This window comes from Solea senegalensis, linkage group LG5 (genome assembly GCF_019176455.1).
Source record: "Solea senegalensis isolate Sse05_10M linkage group LG5, IFAPA_SoseM_1, whole genome shotgun sequence".
Lineage (NCBI taxonomy): Eukaryota > Metazoa > Chordata > Actinopteri > Pleuronectiformes > Soleidae > Solea > Solea senegalensis.
In genome coordinates this window covers 14,178,010-14,204,653 of record NC_058025.1, presented here as the reverse complement: position 1 = coordinate 14,204,653, position 26,644 = coordinate 14,178,010, and the positions used below count along the sequence as shown (strand labels likewise).

General features: G+C 39.2%; 2 protein-coding genes across 3 annotated transcripts; both read left to right on the top strand.

Moving 5' to 3' along the window:
- Positions 1-2,780: 2,780 nt before the first annotated feature.
- Positions 2,781-12,558, top strand: LOC122769176 (LIM/homeobox protein Lhx6-like). Of its 2 annotated transcripts, XM_044025506.1 has the most exons (9): positions 2,781-2,980; positions 3,603-3,733; positions 4,234-4,365; positions 4,621-4,742; positions 6,269-6,489; positions 8,052-8,152; positions 9,172-9,267; positions 10,276-10,447; positions 11,830-12,558. In XM_044025506.1, exons 2-9 carry the CDS (start codon positions 3,731-3,733, stop codon positions 11,910-11,912), a joined length of 930 nt encoding a protein of 309 aa, XP_043881441.1. In that variant the 5' UTR covers positions 2,781-2,980; positions 3,603-3,730; the 3' UTR covers positions 11,913-12,558. The 2 variants fall into 2 exon arrangements, with proteins under 2 accessions (XP_043881441.1, XP_043881442.1); XM_044025507.1 differs by lacking the exon at positions 2,781-2,980 and having other exon boundaries at positions 3,567-3,733; positions 6,272-6,489.
- Positions 12,559-18,788: 6,230 nt separating this feature from the next.
- krt1-c5 (keratin, type 1, gene c5) lies at positions 18,789-26,352 on the top strand. The gene is made up of 9 exons (XM_044026144.1): positions 18,789-18,861; positions 19,607-20,013; positions 20,912-20,994; positions 22,130-22,286; positions 22,833-22,997; positions 23,081-23,206; positions 25,049-25,266; positions 25,522-25,550; positions 25,684-26,352. Exons 2-9 carry the CDS (start codon positions 19,615-19,617, stop codon positions 25,797-25,799), a joined length of 1,293 nt encoding a protein of 430 aa, XP_043882079.1. The 5' UTR covers positions 18,789-18,861; positions 19,607-19,614; the 3' UTR covers positions 25,800-26,352.
- Positions 26,353-26,644: the final 292 nt, after the last annotated feature.

Genomic DNA, 26,644 nt, shown 5'->3' with positions numbered 1-26,644 from the left:
GCTGTGCATGAAAAGGGCTGCAGGCCAAGAGCGGTCACTCTAAGTTTTAACTATATATTTTGGTGGAACTGGTTAGGTTACGAGCTAAGATTTGAATTGGGCTTAGGTTGAAGTTTGGGATAATAATCTGTTTAGGCTGTCCACATGAATGAAAGTCAATGCAAAGAATATGATAATCAGATTATAGTTTCAAATGCAACAAAGACGAGACAACTTTTTCGGTGTTTTTGTTATTGTTGTGTCACTGTGGCATTCTCTGTCTCTTATTCTCAGCTGATGATCAGTTTAGTAGATACTGCTTTTCAAAAACAGTGGCTTACAAACAGTTTTGTACCATGTAGAGTCTGCTTATTTTTGAAGGATTCACTTGCAAGAATTCCATTTCTGTACATCAGGAATTAGGAAATATACATTTTTCTTTACGGTGGTCGGCAGTGTTGATTTTCACAACACCAAACTTCTGTGACCTCAAAATAATCCATAAAGGTAAAAGCTAGACCTAAGAATGAAAATGGATTAACAGCATGGCCAAAGTGGTCGAAAACCTTAGGTCCTACAAATCCTCTCTAAAGACTCTGTGATAATGGAAGTAAAATAACACTTTTCCCACTCTGAAGTCCTTCCACATCTTGACCAGCCCACTTCCATTTGACCCCGCTCCAGCTGGTAATTACAGTTAACGCAGAGAGCCGATGCAGTGCATTACAGACAATACAGAGAGACTGAGGAAATGTAATTGTGCGGGATCAATGAGTATTAAAGTGCCATTGATTTCATGGAAACCTTTACTCTTAGTTCCCTCGACGTGCAGTTTGACATGTTGTCTCCCAAAAAGCTCTAAAATGTCAGCTTGTCACAATGACAGCCTGGTTCTCTTGGTTTAGTTTTCTATATTTAAATTCAGATTCTGTTGATGTCCTGTATTTCCTTGTGTTCCTCTGCATATCAGGAACCAGGAATACATTCAAGTGGTCACATGTCATATACATTCATCCTTACAGTGTTAATAAGATGTTTGTTTCACGCTTTACTAAGAAAAATTCTGATTTTTAAATCTAATTAATCAGTTAATGACCATTTGTATAGTCTTTTACAACATAAGACAGATATTCTGGCTTTGTAGCATATATGTTTGTACTCTTGTTTACCTGTGAGTTTTGTGCATTGCAGTCTGTTGGTTTAGAGCACAAGTGTCAAACTTGTGGCCCATGGACCACAGGTGGCCCCCAATTCGATTACATGCCACTTCATATACTTAATAATTATTATACGTATTATATGATAGTTCTAATTATTGCATTATTATTATTACTTGATCTACAGTTACAATTCAAAACCACCACATTTACTTTATAATTCGGTGAAATATCATCATGAATGATGGGATATTGTACCCACCCCTGGTTTAGAGGTTATTTGCTTGTCTAGATCAGTGCTGTGGCCTGAACCAGAACCTGGCAGTCCGTTTTCTTTAAAAAAAAAAAAAGATCTCTAAGTGAATTGGATCCATTCACATCAGAGGAGAAGCTGTTGATATTCAATATTTGCATACTCTTAAGGGTACATGTATTTTGAGATGTAAACTCACTCACTCACTCACTCATCTTCTACCGCTTTATCCTCCACATGAGGGTCACGGGGGATGCTGTGCCAATCTCAGCTTGACATAGGGCGAAAGGCAGGGTTCACCCTGGACAGTGAGATGTAAATTCTTCTCAAACATCACAGAGAACCTGGTCCTCATGAGAAAGAACCTCATTTCTGAAGAGCTGGTTAAGTTACGAGCTAAGTTTTGAATTGGGGTTAGGTTGAGGTTAGGGATAAATATCTGTTTATGCTGTCCACATGAATGAAAGTCAATGCAGTGCCCTTAACCCTTAACCCTTAACACGCCATGGATCTGTACCGCAGGTGCACCCATTGTAAACATCTTATTGAGTCAAAGTTATGACTCATTTTATGTCACATTTTTATATAAAGTAGCAATAATAGTGCAGAAGTCACAAAATAGACAGTTTTTCTTTTCTTTTTGTTCAAAAAAACAAGCCAATTAAACTTTGAACTGTGACATATTTCCATATTTTACAAATTAAATTTGATTTTAAACATTTTGAACACTTTTTGCTCAGTTGTGTTTATATAGTTGGAGAAAATAATGAAAATGTTTCATCAGTTTGCAGAGGTTGTGCTGAAAAAAGGATTTAAGAGACTCTATATTGCACATATTCTTAGAGCCTCTGTATATACTGTACAGTTTAAACCTTGTGATGGACAAAAGCAGCCGCAATGCTCTGTGTTCTTAGGGTTTAAAGAATATGATAATCACATTATAGTTTAAAATGCAACTAATAAAAAACCTAGTGACACGATCTACAGTGTGAACTCTTATTTAAAATCAAGCAAAAAGAAAACCTATATTTCATAATTCTGAACAATTATACTGTATGTGGAAAAAATAGACACATTAAAAGGTAAATGAGCAGGAACACTAAAACATAAAAAACATAAAGAAAACATGTGATATCAGAGTTGTCAAAAGTGAACACAGAGGACTGGAAAACATGCTCGATGAGCATTTTCTTACACACTAAGTATATCATTCACTCACAGTGTTATGATTCTATGTTTTTCTCCATGTCCTGTCTGAGTGAACAGGGTGTCAACTTGGAGTTGAGGCGGGGAGAAGAAGTCACAGTGGACCAAAAGTGAACTGGGAGTCTTCATGCATGAGAGGGTGGTGCCATGGCTGCTGCTGCTGCTGCTGCTGCTGCAGGTTTGATTCCCGCGGTTGCACAAAGTCAATGAAGGTGTCTTAGTAGACACAGAGAGAAGGAGAGCGTCATCTCTGCTGTCCTGAGGAAATCCTGCGTAAACAACCACGGCCCATGGAATTATTTGGATATTTTGCCCGTGAAGCTGTGGGGAAACTTTTATTGGACCATGTTTTCGCTGCTTGTGGAAGCGTCTCCATATCTATGAAGTATATATCTATAGTCATTCTCATAGGCCATCTCTTGTTGTTTTGCTCCACTATTTACAGCGTAGCTGGTAATTATCAGAACCTTGCATTCCTGTTAATTTTCCACGAAACGAAGGACAACACGGACGCCGGATTGCCACGCAAACGCAGATTTTTTGGCACCTTATGAATGCAGCTGTAATCACGCAGGGGAACCTCGAGTACTTTAATGGGTCCATCACGGAGGAAAAAAAAGAGACAATCAGGCTCCTTTATGCGTCAAGATCAGCTGCAGTTTCTGCACATTGTCTGTTATGAATAGAGCGATCTCCAATTGAGCCTCTTCACTTTGGAGATTTTTTCGATTTTCGATTAAACAGCTATTGAAATTAGGATGTGCCGCCCTCTCCACTCTTAGCTTGGTGGCTCGATTGCCTTCTCTTGATTGACAGATGAAATTGACACTCGGGATGGCACTTATCACGCGAAGCGTTTCAATCCACCGCTAATTGCAGATATAGTGCCATCCTTTCATTTGATTGCATGGGGGACACATGCCTCCTATTGCGCGCAAGAGGGGTGATCGATCATATAGTGTGTGTTTTTTTTCATCTAATTGCATCAAAATCTCCTTTGTTGCCAGGGTTTAAATGCAGGAGAAACTGTTATTCGTTGTTTTGGACCGGATATAGTGTGGGTTGGGGCAGAGATGCGTAATGTGCAGCGCAAACTCCATCTTCTCTCCAAATAGGCAGCGTTCAAGAGCCGAAAATGGTGAGTCACAAACATCTGGACGAGTTTTGGTTTGCAACCTTTTGATTTCTCATTCTTCCGCTCTGTGTAAGTTGTCCCTCATTCCTCCCTAAACTTTCCGCTTGTCTCCGGGTGTTTGGTTTAATCAGAGGCAGATTCAGCTGCACCTACAGACGTTTATCAGCCGGGATTTAGTGCAGACAGACAGACAGACAGACAGACAGAAAAACAGACAGCTCAATCTCAGTTTACGTGCTTTAAATTGTCGCGTATCTTCATGCAACATTTTCGGCGTCACTTAAAATGTTTGAAACTGTCGGATCAGATGCGTGGATGCGTAAAACACCACGTGAAGTTAACGGGCCTACGCGGAGAAAAGAATAGATTCAAAGTCAGTGTTTTACCCGGGACTGCAGGCTCCGCATCACTGCTGAAATATGTTTTTTTGTTAATAATAATAAAAAGAAAAGGCAAAGCTGAGATTCTCATATAAAGTTCTGTTGTTTGTTTTTGTGACGCAGTCAAAGTCGGAGGTGAAGAAGGAGTCCGGTGAGTCCAGTCCTTCAGAGGCCGCGTGCCTCTGCTCTCCTCCCGCAGCCAAGAACCAGTGCGCCAGCTGCGGCATGGAGATCCACGACCGATACCTGCTCAAGGTGAGAGGACATTATCAATTATTATTATTATTGTTATATTACTAATTTGAATACGTCTGTCAGAAAGAATTAAACATCAGACATTTTCTTTCATTCTTTTATTTTTTGGAAGAGTGTGATTCTTTCTTTCTTTTCTTTTTTTGTATGTATAGGGATTAATAAACATCTCATTCACAGTAATGTTAAACACACACACACACACACATTATGTCTGAACGTGTTATTTAATAGTTATGGTTAATTGTGTGTGCGCAGGTCAATAATCTGAACTGGCACTTGTCGTGTTTGGAGTGTTCCGTGTGCAGAGCGTCTCTGCGCCAGCACAGTAGCTGCTACGTTAAAAACAAAGAAATCTACTGCAAACTAGATTACTTCAGGTAAGAGCTGATTTTCTTCTTCTTCTTCTCCTTGTTTTCCGAATGTAATAGAATGGTTTGCAACTGTATTTGTTTATTAAACTCCAATATATATATATATATATATATATATATAGATATAGATATGTATACATAAGATTATCAGTGGAGTGTTTAAAAAGACGTCACTGAAACACAAACTCGTTTATTTTAAAAGCCCGACATTTTAAAATTTTCCTGATGGTTATTTTTTTTATTAAATGTCTATTTAATGACATTAAAGTATTTAATGTCATAATTAAACGCGGTTCAAGTTTAATGATTCAATTAAAAACAATAACGAATAAACGGTCGGAGAAAGGGAATGCAGGTTTCTTCTAAAAAGTTAAAAGTTAATATACGTGCCACATTTTTTTTCCTTTTTGAAATCAACGAAAACAAGACATTTAAATGTGATGCAGTGTTTTCCTCCGTGTCTCCGCGCATTGTAATATCACTAACCCTAACCCTGCTATTTCTATTTAGACACATTTGAATTTAATTGACATATTTACAAGTAATAAGTGAATGAAAAAAAATAAAGCAAACGGTTTCTTAAAGAATATTGTTGTGCAGTTGATGAATCATTAGACGTCATTTGGTTTAAGTTTAAAGAGTGTTTTTACATCTTATTGAGTCAATTTTATACTCCAGAATAACACGATTTTAGAGTCTTTGGTGATCATTTGATTACTGAGAAAAATGTCCATGTACAATGGACTGTATTTTCATTATAAACTGTATTATTTCTTTGTATTAATTCTGATTATACATAATCAGAATTTTTTTAAAAAAAGTGTATTTAAGTCAACCGCACTAATGTCCAACAGAGGTGTACTTGTGTCATCTTAAATTCATTTGATATAAAAACCTCCCACTGCCACAAACAGAGTGTTTTTTGTCTATATTTAGTAAACTGGGCAAGGAGGATGTAAACAGGAGCTCAAAGCCAAAAACAAAACAAACTGAAACATATACGATTCATTTAGATGCAGAGATGATAGCGATTTACAGGATGAGGAGTTGCATTTCGACACTGGTTTCATCACTGTTTGAAATCTCATGAGCCAAAAAGCTTTGTTTGTGCACCACAGACAAGCAACAGAAGCTGGAATAAACAGAATCCAGTGCTGTTTGGCTGACAAACACCTGTTCACACTTGTTAGTGAACAACTAAGATGAAAAATGGTTGGTCCCCAGTGTTCTCACTTAATCTGGTTTCATCTGCCTTATGTAAAAGATTTTGGAGACAATAAAAAAGTCAGTCAAATGTTTATGACCTTTAAGGCCTTTCCTGGCATAAACACTGATCTAGTCAGGACCAGTAGTCCAAAATCTGGCCCTAATGAGGCAGAACCTAATGTCTGGCAAATTGGTTAAGTTAAGGGCTAAGATATGAATTGTGGTTAAGTTAAGGTTGTCCAAATGACAGCTGCAGTATTTCATTTAAACACACAGAGACACACATAATGTTTAGATGCCTGTGTCCTTCTTCTTCTTCCTCACAGTAGGTTTGGCACTAAGTGTGCCCAGTGTGGCCGGCAGGTGTACGCCAGTGACTGGGTGCGGCGAGCTCGGGGCAGCGTCTACCACCTGGCCTGCTTCGCCTGCTACTCCTGTAAGAGGCAGCTGTCCACTGGGGAGGAGTTTGGCCTGGTGGAGAGCAGGGTGCTCTGCCGCAGCCACTACGACATCATGCTGGAGAACCTGCGCAGGGCTGCAGAAAACGGTAACACACGGTGATCAAAGGTGCATGAGTCTCTGACGGCCTGAGTGTCCCAGAGGCAAAGACACTTCACATTACAGTACATTCACATAATAATAAGTATGGTAATAATTATACTATAAGCTTGAAATAAAACAATACAACACTTTTTGGAATAAAAAGGAGCTAGTTGAAGGCCAGAGTAAAAAGATAAGTTTTAAGTCCTCTTTTAAGTCTTCTTTTCTTCCCTAAAGTAGCAAAGGTTACTCTTTTAAAAGGGAGGTAGTATTTTGGTTGCACAATAACACAAATTCCAGTTCCAGTTTGATCATAAAAAGGTAATGAGATGATATTACAATATCCAGGTAATGGCATAATGAGAATTACTATTAGTGTGGCCTTCACACACACACATTATTTTAATTACCATTACCATTACTTGATAATTACAATAAAAATAAAAGGGTGTTACCATAACATTATCACCAAATTGTGTCTGTACTGTAATGTTAATTGTTACTACTTAATAAATGTTTTATTTAAGCCTTTTTGAAGCAAAAATCTCTTGTACCAACATTTTTAATGTGATTTCTATCTTTTTTTTCTTATTTCTGTAGTTTTCTACAATAATTCACTTATATGTTGACATTTATCACTGTTTACCAAAACACAATCTTTTATATATACATTATTATTATTATTTTTTTTAAATGGAATAATACAACCTTGTGTGAGGTTTTCAGGAATGAAAATACATTTGAGCTCAAGCGCTCAGAGGTTTCTCTTCATGACCAGAACGTGATATAGTTGATAGTCAATGTCAGTGATCACATTTCCAACAAATATGCAGTCAAGTCGACATAAATGATGTGCGTACGAAGTCTGTCTGGGCGCCACTTCGCCCAGCTGGTAAACCAGCTTTGGTCTGAGCCTCAGTGATAAATGAAGCAAAAATATTTGAACAACATTTGATCACTTGAGCTCCAGCGTTACCAGTGCTGCCTTTACATCGCCACTCAAGCAGGGTGTTTTTTTTTCTTTTTCCACAGACACATTTTCAGTCCAGCTCTTAGCTGCAGTCGTCATCTCACATCATCTTCACATCAAAAGGAAAACATATACCCATCTTTAACTGTGGTATTTTTAATCTTCATTAAATTTGAACACAAAAAATCATCTGCAACTTTGTGTTAACTGAACACGGGACAGTAAATGACAAATTTTAAATGACAATGAATAAATCCTAAAATCCACATTTCTTAACATGTTATTTTCAATCTCAAAGTTTAAACATTCAACATGACAAACAATGGACATGACAAAACATCTATAGGATGTGTCAAAGGAAAATAAGCTAAAATCTTCAATCCTTTATGAAGTAATATTTCACACAGAAGGTCCTTAAATAACTCCTCATACCTGTCACATGTACAGTAAGTCCTTTCAGTGATGAATAGGAAGCTCATGACTCCATGAATAATTTGGCTTCTGTGGCTTTTTGGCAAATGAAACGTCGATGCTAATTTGCTGAATGGTGAACTTTCTGTGTGTCGTGACACGAGGAACCTTGTTGTGCTTGTCTTCAGGCACAGGACTGACTCTGGAGGGAGCGCTGCCCTCTGATCAGGACTGCCAACCGAAACCTGCCAAGAGGGCGCGGACGTCGTTCACTGCTGAGCAGCTGCAGGTATGAAGAACTGCTATGACGTGACCACGTGTGTACGTGTACGTGTGTACGTGTACGTGTGTACGTGTGTGTGTGTGTGTGTGTGTGTGTCAGCAGCACCTTTTCTGTCCGAGGTAAGAGTACTAATGAAGTAAATTACAGCAAGTGCATATCAAGTTAGTAGAAATAGGAAAATGTACTTTTGCGCATTCAAACGTTATGAGACAGAAGGGGAAAACATTTAAGTTTAAAAAAAAACTTTTGTAAAACTTAACAAGGGCTGATGTAAATGTTAAAGGGCTGTTTCAGACATTTTTTCACTTTGTCAAATGATGAATACACAGTGCGGGGCTTTTATTTTCTTTGAAGGAAATGACTTTGACGTTGACTTCTTATCAATTTTATTTCTTTTTTATTTATTTATTTTCTTCCTCTGTTGTTATTGTTGTTGTGGGAGTTAGACAAAGTGTCTCAGAGCCACTGTCTGATGATCGAATAACACATTTTGTTATTATCTGATCGAAATCTCCATCAACTCATGGAGCTCAACACAAACCCGTTTGAAAATATCCAAATATGTGGTTTTATTAATAGCGCATTAACATTTAAGTAAGACTTGTTTGAGGTTCAGCATTTCATTTTAAAAGTGTTATTAGGACATACATTTGTGATCAATCCATGCACCAAAATCACAGAGAGCACAAAGTCACACTTCCACAAGATGACAAAGAGCAGCAAATGTTCCAAATTGGAACCACAAATGATCATTTGCATCAAAATGACAAAAACAGCCAGTAAAGCATTGGTGATTATTAATAAATCAGCTAACTAAAGAAGACATTTACAGCAAAGTCGAAGTGTTTCTTTGTTTGACAAGGCTGTGCATATGCTCTAAATGTAAATTTGTTATGTACCTAGATGTTTTAAATGTATGTAGTGTGGTAAAAAGTATATTACCAGTGAGGCGTAGTGCAATAAATGACACAAAATGCAAATATTGAGTTGAATGTTCATGTGTATGATTCTGTCTCTTCTCACAGGTGATGCAGACTCAGTTTGCTCAGGACAACAACCCGGACGCTCAAACTTTACAGAAGCTGTCTGAAATAACAGGACTGAGCAGACGAGTCATACAGGTAACACATAATAAAACACAATACAATGATATTAAAACAAGGGACAAGTTTCTGGTATTATTCCACATAAATAAGAGGCACTGGGATTATTTTCAGGGACATCTATAAATCTAACGCAACACACATTTATATTTAGTTTGCATCTTTTGTTGTTTTTCTTGTAAATTACAGGAACGGCCTTTATCTTTTCAGGCTCCTTTGGAAAAGAGAAATGCATTCTTTGGTTGACGTGATTACAGGTTGTTTGACGTAACTTCTGATAAATGGTTGCAACTCAGAACTGTTTAAAGGGAACGTAGGCCAAAAAAAAAACCCACAGAAAAAATCCAGAGTAGACTATCCAGCGTTGTGTAAATGAAGGTCAGGACTGACAGCTGCATTTTAGGGCAGCGGTGAGAGAAGGAATCAAAGCTTTCATGTCAGTAAAAGCAGCAGCACCACAGCCCTGCATTTATGTATAAAATCTGATCATCAATATGTAATTATTTCCTGTTTCGGAATATTTTCCATCTTAATGCATGTTGACACATGTTAATCCTCAACCATTCTGTTTTATTGACACGTAGAGAACAGTGTGCGAGGTTGCATTTTTGTTTCCATCCGAGACTAACCAATAATTATTTGCTGATTGTTGGTTTGGTCTTTAAAAGTCAGCATTTAAAGATAAATGCTGATAATCATTCCATCAGAGGTCAAGTTCTCGCATTGTAATGGCACATTCTGTCCGACAAACACAAAAACTATTTTAAAAACTAAAAATGAAATGGCATTTGTTATTGACATAAATTATTTGTCAGTTATTACATAAAGTAAATGTCGTGCCTTGACTAATTTAACCAATTTGAGCCAATATTATTTCTGCTTTAGCGTCCTGTTTTGCTTATGGGGAAACCTGGGACAAATGAATATGAATAGGAAGCATATACTAAATCTCAGTGTTACACTGTGCACAGTGTTTCCTCCGCTGCTTTGGTAAAAAATGTCCACATGATCTGTGATATTTCCCAGGTTTGGTTTCAGAACTGCCGAGCACGACACAAAAAGCAGCCGCCACACAACGGTTTCTCTCAGAGCGCTCCACTGTCCAGGATGCCGCCGTCGCTGCCAGAAGATATTCACTATTCCCCGTTCGGCAGCCCCGACCGACCACATCTCCTCACCCTGCACGGATATCTGGACTGTGAGTGTCAGTGTCAGGGAACTCGACCCGGCGGTCACACATGAACACAGCCACTGATATAATGCAGTAAAAGTATATATTATAATGGGTGTTCAAGTAAAGTATTTTACAGTGATTTACATCTGAACAGAGGAAGAAGAGACAAATTCAATCACAATGTGTTTTTCAAACAAAAACTGAAACATAAAACTTTGGTTTGGGGAAACACTGATTATTCTACAGGTCTTGCAGTTACAAACTAATAAACATGTATGTGTCATTTTATCAAGATAATGAAATTAAGAAAAAGTGCAAAGGTATAAGAGGCCAAATGTTGCACCAAAGGTGCTTAAGTCAGATATTAACATAATACAATATTAATATTTCACCTGACAGAGGTGGAGCTTATGCTAAAAGGTAAATATGATACAATAGTCTGTCGGAATCAAGTAAGTTTATTATGAGTAAATAGCAAATCATTCTTTATTTGATAACAACATGTTTGTATGTAACATTCTTTGACTGCAGCTCAAAGTGGCACATGTAGAAACAGAAGGTTTAAAGTAAAGTATGCTGTACTTATTTCTTATGATGGTCGGCAAAGATAATTAGTTCCAATCCTTAAATAGTGAAGGATTTTATGGAGCAAACCTACTTACAGTTACACTGTTTGACCAGCTCATGTTCTTTGACTTCAGTCCAGTACAAACACGTTTGCTCGTGGTCGTTAGGTAATACTTTGTAGGCTCTGCACAATATCAGTGTCAATATGCCTTTTTCTTTTTTCCAGACTTCAACATGTAGTTCCTTTTTTTCTAAAATGCCCAGTTGCTATTCTTACTCCCCATAGGTTTGATTGAATGTAGAGGTTTGTTATTGCCGATTTACATACAAAACCAGTGACAATGACAGAAAATAAAATTATTAAAAAGAAGCAACAATTTTTTCACTATTCAACATGTTAACTTTGTATGGAATATGATTAGGGCCATATCTGATTTTTTTTATAAACAAAATTTAAATTTAAGTCAGAATTCTGGCTTAAAAAAAAAAAGTAAAAATTCTGACATCTGGCTCCATTTTCTTTCCCTCTCCATTTGGCCCTAATCCTCTCCTTATTTTTTTCACCATTCAAAATGTTTGTTTGTACGGAAGAGAATTAGAGCCATATATGATACATTTTTTTTTAGGGAACAACAATAAAATGTCAAAAAATTGTAAAAAAAAAAATGTAAATTCTGACTTTAATCTCAGAATTCAGAGAAATTCAGAGAATTCAGCCAATTCCTTTTACATTTGGCCCTAATCCTCTCCGTAATTTTGTATATTATTGACTTTACTTAAAAAACTGGGTATATTTCTACAAACAAACTTATGTTATTTCTCTTCTTTTCTTTGTGCAGCTCATCCCTTCTCTGTCCTCGCTGCTCCAGGCCACTTGACCCATCCATCCATCTCTTTACCACAGCTCCCCATCAGCCGCTGAGCTCTCTCTCCAAGTTTCCACCGCTGTGATCACATTGTGATTTTTAAATAGGGAATAGCTAAAAACAATCTTTGGGGACGTACGGCACTGTGCAAAGTCTGCACTGTTTTGAGAGTAGCAGGACCTCGACAATCTGTTTCCAATCAGTCGGCTTTTTAGTTGTAACACTGCGAAGCTAAAATTGTGTTTTAAGGACGGCAGATTGTGGTTATGGGAGAAAATGTGCTGCCTCCATTTCCAACACAGGAGATTTTTGTTTTTCATGATGTTGAAAAAGAAGACCACTTTTCTTTTTTCTTTTTTTCCTTTCTGTGACTGGACACAAAACACTACATCAGGTCAGGGTTTGTTTTCCTTTTACCCAGCTGAGCAAGGTATTTTTAATTTTATATTTGCTGCAAAGAAAATATTTAAAAAAGGGGGAGTGTTGTAGAAGCGTTGCAGTAAAAACCTCAGTATATTATGAATATTTTTGAGCACATGTGTCTGTTGTTTGTTGTTGTGTTGTTGTCAGAAAACGGAAACTTATTTATTCAGAACAAAACTTAACTTTTTAAAAAAGCACTTTTTAACGTGTCTTGAAAATGAATAATTCAGTGATTGTACATTGTAAATACTGCTACAGTTTAATAAAATGTAAAATATCTATTATGACGACTGCGTGTGTGCGTACGCGCGTGTACACATGTTTGTTTGTATTTAGTTTTTTTAAATCTCTTTAAGACCTTTTCTTGGACAGACACTGACCATGTCAGGACCACTAGTCCTCATGGAGACCAAAACCTGGGCCTGATGAGGCAGAACCTAATTTCTGAGGCCTTGGTTAAGTTCCGGGATAAGATTTGAGTTGTGGTCAGATTAAGGCATGAACAGTTTATGGGTATAAGGTTGTGTAGTTTGTCCAAATGTCCTTAGAAGAATAGCTGTGCAAGCCTGTGTATGTGTGTGTGTGTGTGCCCTCACGGCTGCTAAATCTATGGGGTCAAATGTCAAAGGCCAAAGGTTTCCTGTTGTAACCTATTATTGAGAGCAATAACGTCCTGCCACAAACGCACACATCATCTCCAATTTACTTGCTGTACTGATCAATTCTCCGACGTGGAAACGATCGCGGCGCTTTTCACTCAAAGTGCAGCCACTGGCTGAGAAGTGTGTCACCTTTTATGAGGCCTTTTACCACACATTATCTACAGTTGTTGCATTGATTGGCAGCACTTAAGCTACTGTGAAGGGTAAAGTGAATTGATCACTTTTGAGTTAAAGGACATAGTTAAAATCTGGGGTTTTTTTTCCGAAATTTATCGATGTGAGTATGAAGTGAATTCATTGACTGCACGCTGACGCCACCCACTGAATCCTATAGGTTTGCCTGTTGATTACTTTTCTCTTTTTTAGAGAAATGCACCTACATGACATGTACCTTTCTTTACTTTCAAGTAGCATTCACTCAGATTTCTCTCATTTCTTCTTTACGTGGGTTTCGTGGATTTCGAATTACGTGAGTCTGCCTGCCCACCCAATGTTTTCATTTTGAGTTTCACCCACTACACACTTTGTCTGTCTGTCTGTCTGTCTGATGTGTGTTTTTTAATCAAGAACAAATACTAGTGAACTGTTTTTATTCATAATCAGTTCGAGTACGGAGTACGACCCGAGGTGGAACCCACTGCATTATGGAGTGGAGCTGATAAAAGGATGGATACAGGGATTATTATTATCATTTTATTTATTCAGCAGGTCATCTTGAACGTTTCACCATGCAACAGAACAGGTGAACCTGATAAAGTAGCCCGTGAGTATATGATGTTTTAAGTGCTGGCCGGTAGACGTTTTAAGGTTAATTATTTTCTTTGTGCATATAAACAAACGTTAGAATCTGCAATAGCCACTAACACAACTCTACAAATGAGCAGCTTCTCCATCTTCTTTAGGGTACTGCATGTCTATCTCATCCCAAATGATTCCCCTAAAAACTGCCATTAACAGTGCAGCTGAGTATATTCAGAAACTGCTAGTATTATCACTTAATTTGATTTTAATGGTATTTCATTCAGTTAAATTTATTTATGTATTGTTTAGTCATCAATTAAAGCTTAGTAACATTATACTCACCATGTCACACACAAGATTTAAATATTTTTAATCATGTTAACATTAGACTGGTGCTAATCTTCTCTGAGTGACAGAGAGAATGTGAATAAACTTTGGTGAAAAGGTTCCATCCATCCATCTTCTACCGCTTTATCCTCCACGGGATTGTTTCATTTGCCCATTAAGTATTTTGGCAGATGTTGGTTTAGTTTCACTCTGTTTTTTCTTTTTTTTTTGCAACCGACACAAAACTGGTGAATAGACAAAATTGATTTGATTAAATCTGCACTTTCAAGTGACAGCAGTTTTTCCTCTGCAGGGAGGAATCAACAGTAACTGCCTCTAATGCTCTCTCTCTGATAAAAACACACACACAATCTTATCCTTATACATTTATACAACTAGATAATTAAAGACACCCATAGGCTGACTGGACCAAATGTGTGTGTGTGTGTGTCAAAGTCACTCTTGTTCTTTCCTAAACTTCACCTCTAAATCAAACTTTCTTCTAATCAATCACTTTCAATCAATTCAATCATGAGGAAACCTGCTCTGAGAAAAGGATGCTGCTCCTTGTGAAATCTTAGAACAAAAGCTGTTTCCATGCAAAGCAGAGAGGGAGAGAGGGAGAGAGAGAGAGAGATGATTATCAGGCTGTCACAGTTTGGGCCACCTGCCAGCACTACACTGCAGTAATGCACATTTCTTCCCCATTAAAGTCCCTCTCAGATATGAAAAGCTTAAGGCAGCATTGAGACATGTCTCTCTCTCTCTCTCCCTCTCTCAATGCACAAGCATCTCCGAGCGCTCAAGTCATCCAGTCATGCGCCTGCCTCGGTGATTGGCAGCTTCAAGTGGTTGCAGATGAAAGCGGGCCCCCCATGCTAATGAATAGGCCCCTGATTGCAGAGCTGCTCGCTCGCTGAATTACAGCGTTGCCCGCCTAATGAGCACATACGCCGCAGTGCCCCTTGTCTCTGCGTATTCATTTCTCTTCTTCGCACTGATGAGCTCTCCCCTGCACAACAGTCAACAAAACCTCGGAGCAAGATTGCAACACGAGCCATCAGCATCCTCCTCCTCCTCCTCAAGTTTATTTCAGATGCTGCCATATGTCGGCAGGTCTTTTCTTGTACCCCCTGTCTTCACTTGAGAATATCATTTGACTGAATGGCTGATGTGTACGATAATGTTTTAGTCTCTCAAATAAAGGAATTTTGTTTTATTTTGTAAGAGAAATGCTGCCAAACTGATGATATAGAGATACATAAGCACAGAAAAGTCCAATCAGGAAACACTGGATGAGATTTAGCAGTGGATATAATGTAATATACAGTACAATGTCGGGTTTATCTTTCTCTGTATGATATTGTGAGGTCTCAGCTTAGACCTCACAATATGGGTTGTTACTCAAGCTTCAAAATGCATGCACTGCGAGTTGGTTTTTTTCCAAAAAAAAACAGCTGCTTATTTCTGGAAACATTTACATCAGCATATCTAAATTTCATGTCATTGATCAGCTGCAATTTGAGCCTCTCTCAGATTGAGGGCGACAGACTTGACACTTGAGGGGTTAACCCTTTTTTTGGTGAAAATGTCCTGACTTTATATAAAAAATGAGAGAATTTACTCTGTGGTTTAAGGGTGTTTTGTTTAAGTGAGGATGTTGCACAGGCCTTCCATTTAAACCCTGCTATAAAAACTCCACACCACTGGGTTCAGTATCAAGTTTCTAAACAAAGACAAAACGGAGCAAAAGGAATTTATTTGTTCCTGGACAATGGGGCTGCTACATATAGACATCCTAAGACAAAAAAAGACCTTTGTCATGTATGGAACATGCCTTTCACAGAAGCACACCGCAGGGGAACGCTAACACATACAGCTACAGTAAGTGTGTGTGTGAAAAACGAACACAGCACAGGATGATCATGGCTTTTGAAATAGCACAGCACCTCTGTTTGAGAAGCTGGAGAAACAGGATTGAAATCACTCTCTTAAAGCATGTTGGGCACAGATAGACATTCACAGCACAGCAGAGTGTTATACAGAGGAATCCTCCACAGTGTGAAGACATACAGACTCTATAGTAAACGGAATAATGGATGGGTGGAAGGATTTGTCTCTGTATTTTGGCTCTGTGGTATTGCCTCTCACCCAATGTCAGCTGACCTGCAATCCTGACAGTTTAAGCACTATAGATTATAAATAAATTAATTCATGAATGAGTCCTTTATTAGTCCCGCAGAGGGGAATTGCTCCTCTGGATTTAACCCATCCTCTACTTGAAATCTTAGAAGGCAGCCACTGAGCAGCACTGGCCAACGTTATAAACACACCTGTGCAAAAAGTACTCAAAATTTTTAAAATCGGATTGAATTGGTGAAATTTGGAAATACGTCACAATTCTAAGTTCACTTGTCTCGTTTTTATGCCCACACAAAAGCAATAAAGACGTAAAAGGAAGGGTTGAAAGAGTTTGTTAAGAGTTTACGTTCTTTATGGAGGTCACCAAAGTGTTAGGTTTGGGGAAGGGAGCGATTATAGGAGAGGTCCTCCGTTTGTTGCAATCTGCAGTCTCTCCATTAGATGTCACTCATGTTTACACACTGGACCATTCGGGGGTTGTCTGGGGTTGAGGATGTAGGAGCATCTACTGTAATGCTGAGCATTTAAATTACAACCAGCTGAATTCCTTCTACCCCAAAACATTGTGTAGGATACTCTACAGTGGCATTTGCATAATTTTAATACACAAAGGGCCCACTCTGTGTGTTTGTCTTTCTGAGTTAAACTTGGCAGAACAAAGTGGTGGTGGTGGAAAAAGAACTGGTCCCACTGACGCTATGAAGGGCTAATTCCTATTTTCAGGCGGTTTTACAGCAATGAAAACATATAATAGATATCAGATTTTATTTTTGTCAATTAACTTTCTAACTGGAACACACTGTACTTTTATTTGATGACATTGTGAGCATAAATGTGGTAGATCTGCTGGGAACAGACCTTGTCCACTGATGCAGTTTGTGCATTGTGACTGATTTATTTACAGTTACAGGTACAGTTTCAACTCTGCACAGGAAAAGCAGCATGCAGAGCATGATGTGTTCTTTTTGTGTTTTAAAGCTTATTTAACTCTGCATACTGCAGTACATTCATTCTGCCACAAGGTGGGAGTATGACCATGGTGCAGTCTGCTGAAGTTGGCTCATGAAAATCTTTGTTTAAACCTCCTTTATCTGCCCTCAGCTGGTTTTCACAACAACAACAACAACAACAATCCTTTACAGATGCAGATCTGAGTAAGCATACAATTGTATAGTTTGTTCACTCCTTACTATGTATTTTCTATAATATGTAATATAAAGGAACTCCTGCAACAACTTATACAGTTCAGTACAACCATCCTGCAATTAAAGTACAGGAAATGAAGTTTTCCTTGTGTTGAAATGTTGTTAGTGTTCCCTGAACCTCTTTGTACTGGACGGAGTTGAGTCATTCATGTCATTGTCTCAGTTCTCTGGAGACCGTTCGCTGATAATATTCAGATTATAAAAAAGCACATACGAAATTTTACACCATGATCAGTCCAAAATGCAATCAACACTGGAAAAACACCCCTTTTATTTACTGTAAATTTGATTATATCAGCATCCTTGAGGTCATTATTTTTCCCTATCATCCTTTGGTTTTCATTTGGTTGGGTGTACTGTATGTGTCTGTGGGTGGAGTGAAAGGCATGTACAGCCCCGAACCAGGTCAGTGTCACTTATCAAATGTACAAAAAAAGGTGTGTTTCTGGGTCTGTGTGTGAATATAAGCCAGGTTTCCAGTTCAACCAGACCTACGCCCTGCACTTCTCAGGGGTCTTCACTTTCTTTTCATTCTGTCGCTCTATTGTTTCGTGCTTCCTCCCATTTCTCCCCACCCCGCCGGGGCTTCCTTGGGTGAAGCCAGCTTCTCACATCACCGTGAATGCATTGTGTTGACACTTAATGGGATCAGTGTGCACTGGAAACAGCCAGGTCCCTGTATTCAGCCAGTGAGCCACACTGGTTTGTGCTCCAGGTTACACCGGTCACTCTTAAAATCAGGTTGTACTGTATGGGCCAAATAAGCACACAGGTGTTACTGAAAATATGCACTCATTATCCGGCCCCCACGACCCTCGTCACAGCACTCTGAAACTGAGAAAGCGAATTGGAATGTTGCCATTGTTCATTTGAATGTTTACACCTGTGCTTTTCCTCCTGTAACAAACAGTCAAACTGGATGTTGTGAAAACAGAAAATATTATTTAAATATCATTTAACTGATGCATGAACATATAATTAACTACATTTCAGACTGATTGCAGGTCTAGTTACTCATTATACAGACAAACTAACATTATATTTTGAGATTGAGGTTAAAGTACTTATATTATGAGGTTAATTGTATGGTCGTACAGCTTTCCTGATTCTAATGTATTTAAGTAAAATTTGAATGAATATTTAACAGACAGTAAAAGGGTTGATTTAATTTTCTTTTACAGTAGATCACGCGGGGCAACTTACAGCAAACCTGTGATGCTGCACACAATAGGCTGCATTTAAAAAAAAAATTTGACACTAGTTTAGTTTATGTGCATGAGAGTTATTTTTAATCAGTCTTCTACAAGGTGTCTAGTTACAGCATCCACTTTGTTGTGACGTGATTGGACCCATGAACGGTGGCTCCGCCTCCACACAGAGAGTCCTGCCTCTGCAGCTACACTCACCTGTGAAATCTGGTCCAACAACATCGGTCACTCACACCATCCAGGTCGTAACCTGACAGAAGAGCAGAGGAGAAGACCGAGTGAGGAACTGACATCCATGTAAGTACTGTAATCTTTCTCCTCTGTTCTTATTTATAAGACTGTGAATTACCATTATGACAGAAAGAGGCAGGTGTAAAGCATCCAGACTCTAAAACTGACTAGAAAAAACTGCAATGTTTCACATTTAACACTTTTATTTTAACTAACATTAATTATGAAAGCTTACCGTCTCGCAAAGGGGCTCAACAGATTGGGAGCCCCAGCACAGGAGCCTTTGTATATAAAGTGACAGTTACCATTTTACAATCAAACTCCCGCAAAAAAGATGTAATAATGTCAATAATAATGAAATAAATAAATAAAACATAAGTAAAGACAGAGAGATGATGAATGACTAAAGGGTGACTCTAAACGCCTACAAAGAGCCATAAAACTATGAAATGTAATGTAAATCAACAACAGCATAACTACAAATAGACCCAGAATTACAAAAGTAGCACAGTAATATGTAATATAATAATATAATAACCAAAACGAGACAAAACAATGTTGTATTTTGTTACTCTGAGCTTTTTCCGGAGAAGACGACTATGTTGACTTAAATGTTTATTCAGTGTCCTTCCTTGACAACTGTTTCCAAGGTCAAGAATTGCCATTCTGACGTCTGAGTGTTTTGCACATTGACACAAAGGTTAATGTTCTGGCCTTACTATGCACACACACACACACACACACACACATAAACATACATGTAGCTCCATGAATGCCCTGATAAAGAGACATTAATCCTTATCTCCTGCAGAGGACACCATGGCCTCCACGTTCTCTGTGCGCAGCTACTCTGTACGTCAGCCTTCCTTCTCCAGCATGTCTGTGAGGGACAGTGGACGCAGCATCCGCTCCAAGTCCTCCGTCTCACCTCTGTCCACTGTCAACACGCTGTCCCTGTCCCGTTCCGTCTCGATGGGCAACGGCCTCAACATGCTCGGCTCCAGCCTCTCTTTCAACGGCCTCGGTGTCGGTGCCAGTGAGAAGGAGACCATGCAGTGTCTGAACGACCGGCTCGCAAACTACCTGGACAAGGTGCGCTCTCTGGAGAAGTCCAACGCTGAACTGGAGGTGAAGATCAAACAGCTCATGCTGGAGAAAGCTCCCAAAGGGCACGACATTGAGGGGATGATGGCTCAGGCACATGCCATTGGGCAGGAGGTCAGTGTCCAAAAAATTACCCACCTGATGATTTATATCATTGATCATCTTAAAGTTCCAGTGTGTAAAATCTTGATGCTTTGCAGAAATGATGATGATATTTAGATGTATCAGTGTAGAATCACCTTGTTTTTCATGACCCCAGAATGAGCCTTTAATATTTACAGAAGGAGCTGGGTCAGCTCTATGGAGGACACCATTTTGGACCCCCCATGTTCCTAAATGAAGGCTCACTTAGAAGGGACAGGGATATTCAGCTGCAACATGCATACTCATTTAATACATGACAGATAACATGTGACACTGCAATTATTGCCCAATTCTCTTTTAGACTTCATTTCTAGGTTTATTTGCAGTGTAGTCATTGCTGGTGCTGGAGTCACGATATGTCCACCAAAGAAACCTGTATGTTGAGTATCTGTAGTGAAACAGCAAATAGGAGCACTCACTTTCTCTCAACTGTCCCATGTTTGCCATCTCTCAGGTTACTCAATCTGAGAGCAGTGGTAGAGTGGATCATCTCCCAACTGAAGGGTCTTGGTTTGATCCCTGACTCCTCTAATACAGGGTTTCTCAATCCTGGTCCTCGGGACCCACTGCCCTGCATGTTTTGGATGCTTTCCCTGCTCCATCTCACCTGATTCAAATAAATGGGTTGTTACCAGGTTTTTGCAGAGCTTGATGGGGAGCTGACTATTTTAATTGAGTGTGTTGGAACAGGGAAACATCTAAAACAGGCAAGGCAGTGGGACAATATTTACAGAGAGCGGATGCAAGAAATAAGTCTATGATCAAAAATGTGACTCTCTCATTTTGGTTTGACAGTAACAAAATGTCCTCCAAGTCAAATCAGTGCCTGTACCAAATCTGAACTAACTTTCCATGTTCCTCTGCCCAGGTGAGAAAGAAAACGCTGGAAAATGCTCGTATAATGCTGGAGATTGACAATGCGAAGCTGGCAGCTGACGACTTCAGGGTCAAGTGAGTGTCACACAGAGGTTTCTTTCATTGACTTGCCCGTGAGGGTTCACATGGGAGCGTCAGACTGCAAAGCAATGTGAATAAATGACCTTTCTGTCAGGCGTGCGAAATAAGAGTCCCATTCCCACGGTGCTCAGGCACCCGCAGGAGACTGACAACGGTGCTGTCAGTGAGTGGATGTGACAGATTGTCCATATCACAGAGACAAAGTCTGTCTCTGAAGAGCATGCAGTTGGCAAGATGAAGGATACACCCACTGCTGCTGGTTTTCACATCGTGTTGATGGTATGTTCCGTGACCTGATGTGAAGCAGAGATACATCAATTGACAGTGATTCATGGAATCAGCAAAGTGCATGTGTACTTTGACATGAGGATCTTTGCTCGGGCTTCATGGTTTGTTTTTTTTCCACTTGTGTCCGTTTAGAGATTTCATGCTATTCAAGGTGAATGAAGTCATTCATAAATCACAGCTTTGGCTTGTGGTGGCCACATTATGATATAATATAACATGATCCTGTATACATTAATATTTCTAAATTATCCTTTGGTCTGCAACGACACAGATGGCGAATTGTGAGAAAATACATGAGAGACACAGCAAAACATTTGCTCTAAATGTGTGCTTATGCATACTAATAAATGATGTCATCAACATGTGTTGATGGAGAGGTTGATATCAATAGCAACAGTAGCTTTCTTGTGTGATTAAACAAACAGCACAGTGTCCACTAGTGGTAATAAGCATAAAGGACATCACTTTAAGCCAATACGGACAGCATGGTGTATTGTATAGTGTTTTTCATATTTTAATGGTTTTACAAGATTACTACTGATAAGATTATCAGTAAAACCATTGAATCTCTCATAGTTTTTCATCTATATGTTAGTTTTGGAGCACATTCTGCTCTTTAACTAAATTCACAATGTGGTATTTTACCACTACAGTCCTCCTTAGAGGATGAAAAGGCTTTGAAAAAACATTTTTGGTTGTTTGGTCAATTGCATACATTTTGCTTTGTGGTGTCTCATCAAAAGCAGACTTTATGTAGAGGGCCTGGTTTTGTACAAGTGTTGTACCATGTGGTAATGGTCCCTTTTCGATCTCTTCTTTTTTTTTTTTATTTCCTTTAAAGATGGGAGGCAGAGGCCACCTTGTGCCAGTCGGTGGAGCGGGACTGTCAGGCTCTGAGGAGAGCAAAGTCAGACCATGACCAGATCATCGCCACGCTGCGCGGTGACCTGGACAGTCTGAAGGAGGAGCTCTACTTCCTCAAGAAGAATCATGACGAGGTGAGCTCCCTGTCGAGGCGAAGGTCACGATTGGTCAGTTACTCATCAAGATAGCCGCTTCACAAGTCGTCAAGTGTGATCCTGTTTGAGCTGCATCACCGCGACTAATTCTGACAAAACCACAGCCTTGTGATATCATATTGTTCATTTTAGCATGAACCAGTTCTAAGGCAGTTTATGTTTGCTTACTCAGCCAGACCAGAAGGTTTAACAGTCTTTGAAACATGATTATGTTAAGTGTATGGACACACCCTTTGTCTTTGTAGCCATGACACTTCCTGTCAGTGGTTATGTAAACAAAGCCTCTGTGTCCATAGAGTCATAGTCTCTGAGCCCATCAGCCACAGGGAAAGAGCATATTTAGACAGTCAGGTGTGGTGTCCAGGATGAAGTCTGAGCCTTCCTTGTCACCATAATGTGGTCAGAAAAAGAAACATTTCATATCAGATGTAGATGTTAGCACATTAAAGACTTTGTGAGGTGGAAAGCACAATAAGAAGTAAGAATTCATTTCATTTGTTCTTTCCTCTCATTAAATGACTGCAGGAAGTTAACTCCCTCAAGGCACGTCTGGCCAACGAGCAGGTGAATGTGGAGGTGGACGCAGCTCAGAGTCCTGATCTGGGGGCCACGATGGCCGAGCTGAGAGTCCAGTATGAAGGCATCACTCGTAAGAACAAGGAAGAGGCTGAGGCCTGGTACCTCAAGAAGGTCAGTTCTGATTTCCCCAGTCTTTCTTAAATTACAGACTGCACACTACACTTTATATTACTTTAATGTGCGTGTGCCCACAGTTGGAAGCAATACAGTCTGAGGTGAAAGAAAGCAACGAGGCTCTGCGTTGTGCCCAAAGTGAGCTGAGTGAGAGACGACGCTTCCTGCAGGCTCTGGAGGTCGAGCTCGATAGTCTCCGCAAACAGGTAAAACACTGTGAACAAAATGGTGCATAGGTGGAGTGTGGACGTGAAAACCGCCATAACTAATGATACTTACAACAGATTATCTCCAATGTTTTTGTCTGTGTCTTTCAAGTTTCATTTAATACAAGGATTCTCAATCCTGGTCCTGGGGACTCACAACCCTGCATGTTTTTAATGTTTCTCTGCCTGACACACCTGATTCAAATGTTCAGCTCATCAGCAGAAGCCTGGTAACGACCCGTTTATTTGATTCAGGTGTGTTGGAGCAATTAAACTTCTAAAACATGCAGGGCTGTGGGTCACCAGGACCAGGATGTAGAAACACTGATTTAACAGATGTTTAGGTTTATCTCACTTTTGCTTTTTTCCACCTTTCAAGTTTGCGTCAGCACTTCTACGACTTCATCAATTTGTCTGTAATTTGTAATTAATCAGTTCAAGTCAAGTCAAAATCCATGTGCAAATCTTGAGGAATTCAAATGCATACATTTGTGACAAACGTGTTATTGTTTGACGGACCTCCCTCACCTGCTTATCATCTCTGATTCAGGTTTGCAATAAGGAAGACTGCGGTCAAGTGAGCCGTCGTTCGTCTTCGCGAGGTCAAGTGAGCCGTCATTCGTATTTTAAGTGCGCCCGTGCAGTCGAACTTACGGTGAAAGCTGGGAGTCGGCTGAGAATCAGCGCCAGTTTGATAGCGGCTCGATCACTTCCGGTTTTCAAAATAAGACGTTACTAATACAAGGGCCATCAATCATGCTGATTTTAAGACATTGGGTCACATTGTCCAGAAGCTATTGAACTAAATATGTTCCCTAATTTATTTATATTTTTACTGTACAATAACAACACATTGGCTCATAAGTTCTGACAATGGTTTACACAATTGATCTCAGGAGCATGCTGACTACTCCCTGACTCATTATCAACTATTTTTACTGTATATTTTTTGAGAAATTAAGCATCAAAGTTGTCTCTTTTTTTACTCAGAAAAAGGCCCAAAATTAAATTTTTACTGTACAATAAAATCACTTTGGCCCATAAGTTCTGACAATGGTTGGTACAGTTGAACTAGGAAGCTACATTATCTGCTAATGCAACATCAAAACACACCCAAAGCTCCAAATGAATGACTCACATTTGAGATGCATTGTGGGTAATGTCGGCACCATGTTTTGAGCGTATAGACATACACATGGAATAGTACAACTATTTGTGGTTGTGCTCAATTGTATTTAAATCTTATTTTTAACTGCAGTAATGAAAAAAAAATCCCTAGCGGATGTTTATGCATTGTGAAATTAAATTAATTAAATTAACTGAAAGTGCTCTAGTCTTTTAGCATAGATGTTGGGTGTACTATAGACAACAGCCTCCTTTCACTTTGTCAACGATACTATTACAGTGGTAAAGTGTACACAGCAGACGGACCCACACATTCAGTGCTTTTTTTCTGTCATTCAGAGTACTAAGCTGTTCAGTGAAGGCAAATATAGCTTGTGGTTGTTTGCTCAGCCTGATAGTGAGCACACAGCACTGAATACAGGGATATTGTCGCGCTGACAGTCTCTAGTGTCTGCTGAGGGATTCATGAATGGATGAGCTCAGCAGGTAAACACAAAGCGATAGCGGGTGATAGAGCTGTACATCAGAGGTGTAACTATTGTTTGGTCAACAAAAGGTGTCACCACTGTCAGACACAATCACCTGCAATCTTCAGGGTTAAAGGGCCCTTAACAACCATGTTATATACATTGTGCATATACTGTAGAGCCAAAAAGGTTACAATGATTAAATAAATGTTCAAATCAGTCAATACCTTTGCTTCCGGCATGTTAACAGGTGGCAGTGTTGGAGGGAAACCTGGGCGAAACGGGCCATAAATATTCTGTGGAGATGGAGCGTCTTCAGATCACGCTGACCCAGCTGGAGGACGAGCTGTCTCAGCTGCGTTTGGACATGCAACGCAACAAGACCGAATACGAACAGCTTTTGCGCATCAAACAGAACTTGGAGATGGAGATCGCCACCTACAGGAGGCTGCTGGAAGGAGAAGAAATGTATGTGAGGGCTGGGAGAGCACATACTGTAACTGGTTAACTGCATGCTTAACCATGAACTGAGCACACTTTTGTTTTTCTTTAAATTGTATTAGTATGTTTCACATTTTTATCATTGACAGGCATTTATCACAAATAAGAACAATAGTATGCAATATGAAAGGGTCATAAAACCTATATTAGAAAAGAGAAATGTGTTTGTTTGAGACATTAAACGAATATGATTTAAGTTATTGTGTTCTTTTTGTCCCACAGGGTGAAAGAAACTCTTCCACCTCCTAAAAGTAAGTTCAACTTATCTTACATACATTTTTATTTTAGCACAATCTATAAAGTATATAGAATGATATTAATATTACAGTAGACAAGAAATATATAGCTTTCTAACTAACCCCTTTGTTTCCGTTTGTGTCACAGAAGACCCTGATGTAAGGACCAGGAAGATTGTAAAAGTCGTCACTCAGACCATGATTAACGGTAAAGTGGTGGATGAGTCCAGCGAGGTGGAGCAGATTGAGGAACGCAAAAAATGAGCCAAAAGAATGTCACATTGTAAACCCAAAGTGTCTGCTGACGGTGGATCATTTTCCACAATTATCTTGTTTTCTGTGTCTTCCTCGTTTAGTCTCAGTGTTTCTTCAGATGAAGTTAAGAATAAGTTCATCCTTACAGCAAAATAATGACATTTACAACATTTAAAATTGAAGTCTGTTTGACAATACAGTTCAAAGGGAAACGTGATTGTGTTGGCACTCGACAAATTACAGGTTATCTATCTATAGTTTAATTCAGATAAAATGTGTTTATGTTCAGCAAAGCAGTTATTGAGTATAGTGGCATGGTAGCACGTCATCATGTCTGGCATGGAAGTAAATGTTTCCAAAAGTGTCAAACGATTTCCTTTCGTACCAATAGAGGGGATTTTGGAAGGCTTAAATATTTGAAACCAATTTCCTGTAAACAAATACTATGTAGAAACTGTTTTGTGCAATACTTCTCGTAACAGTATTGCACAACATCTCAGCTGGAAGACTGAACGTCTTATAGAAAAAAAAAAGCCAATCATCCAAAAAAAACAGCTGTACAGTGTCAATAAAACTGTGTTTGAACATTTAAAAAGTGTGGATGTGTCATTTCAGAGAAACTGTAGTACAAATAGAAACTTTGACTGATACTCGCAGAACAAACCGGAGGGAGAAACAAAGAAAACATGATTCCACAGCAAGAGGGCAGAAACTCAGCAACTTGCAGCCACTAGTATCAAGTAGCAGTCTATTGTTGACATCAGTCTGGTATTTGGATGTCTTTTTCTGTGCACACCAGAGGTTGTGCCAGAGGCATGGCAGACTATATTACATAAATACTTATTTTATATTGA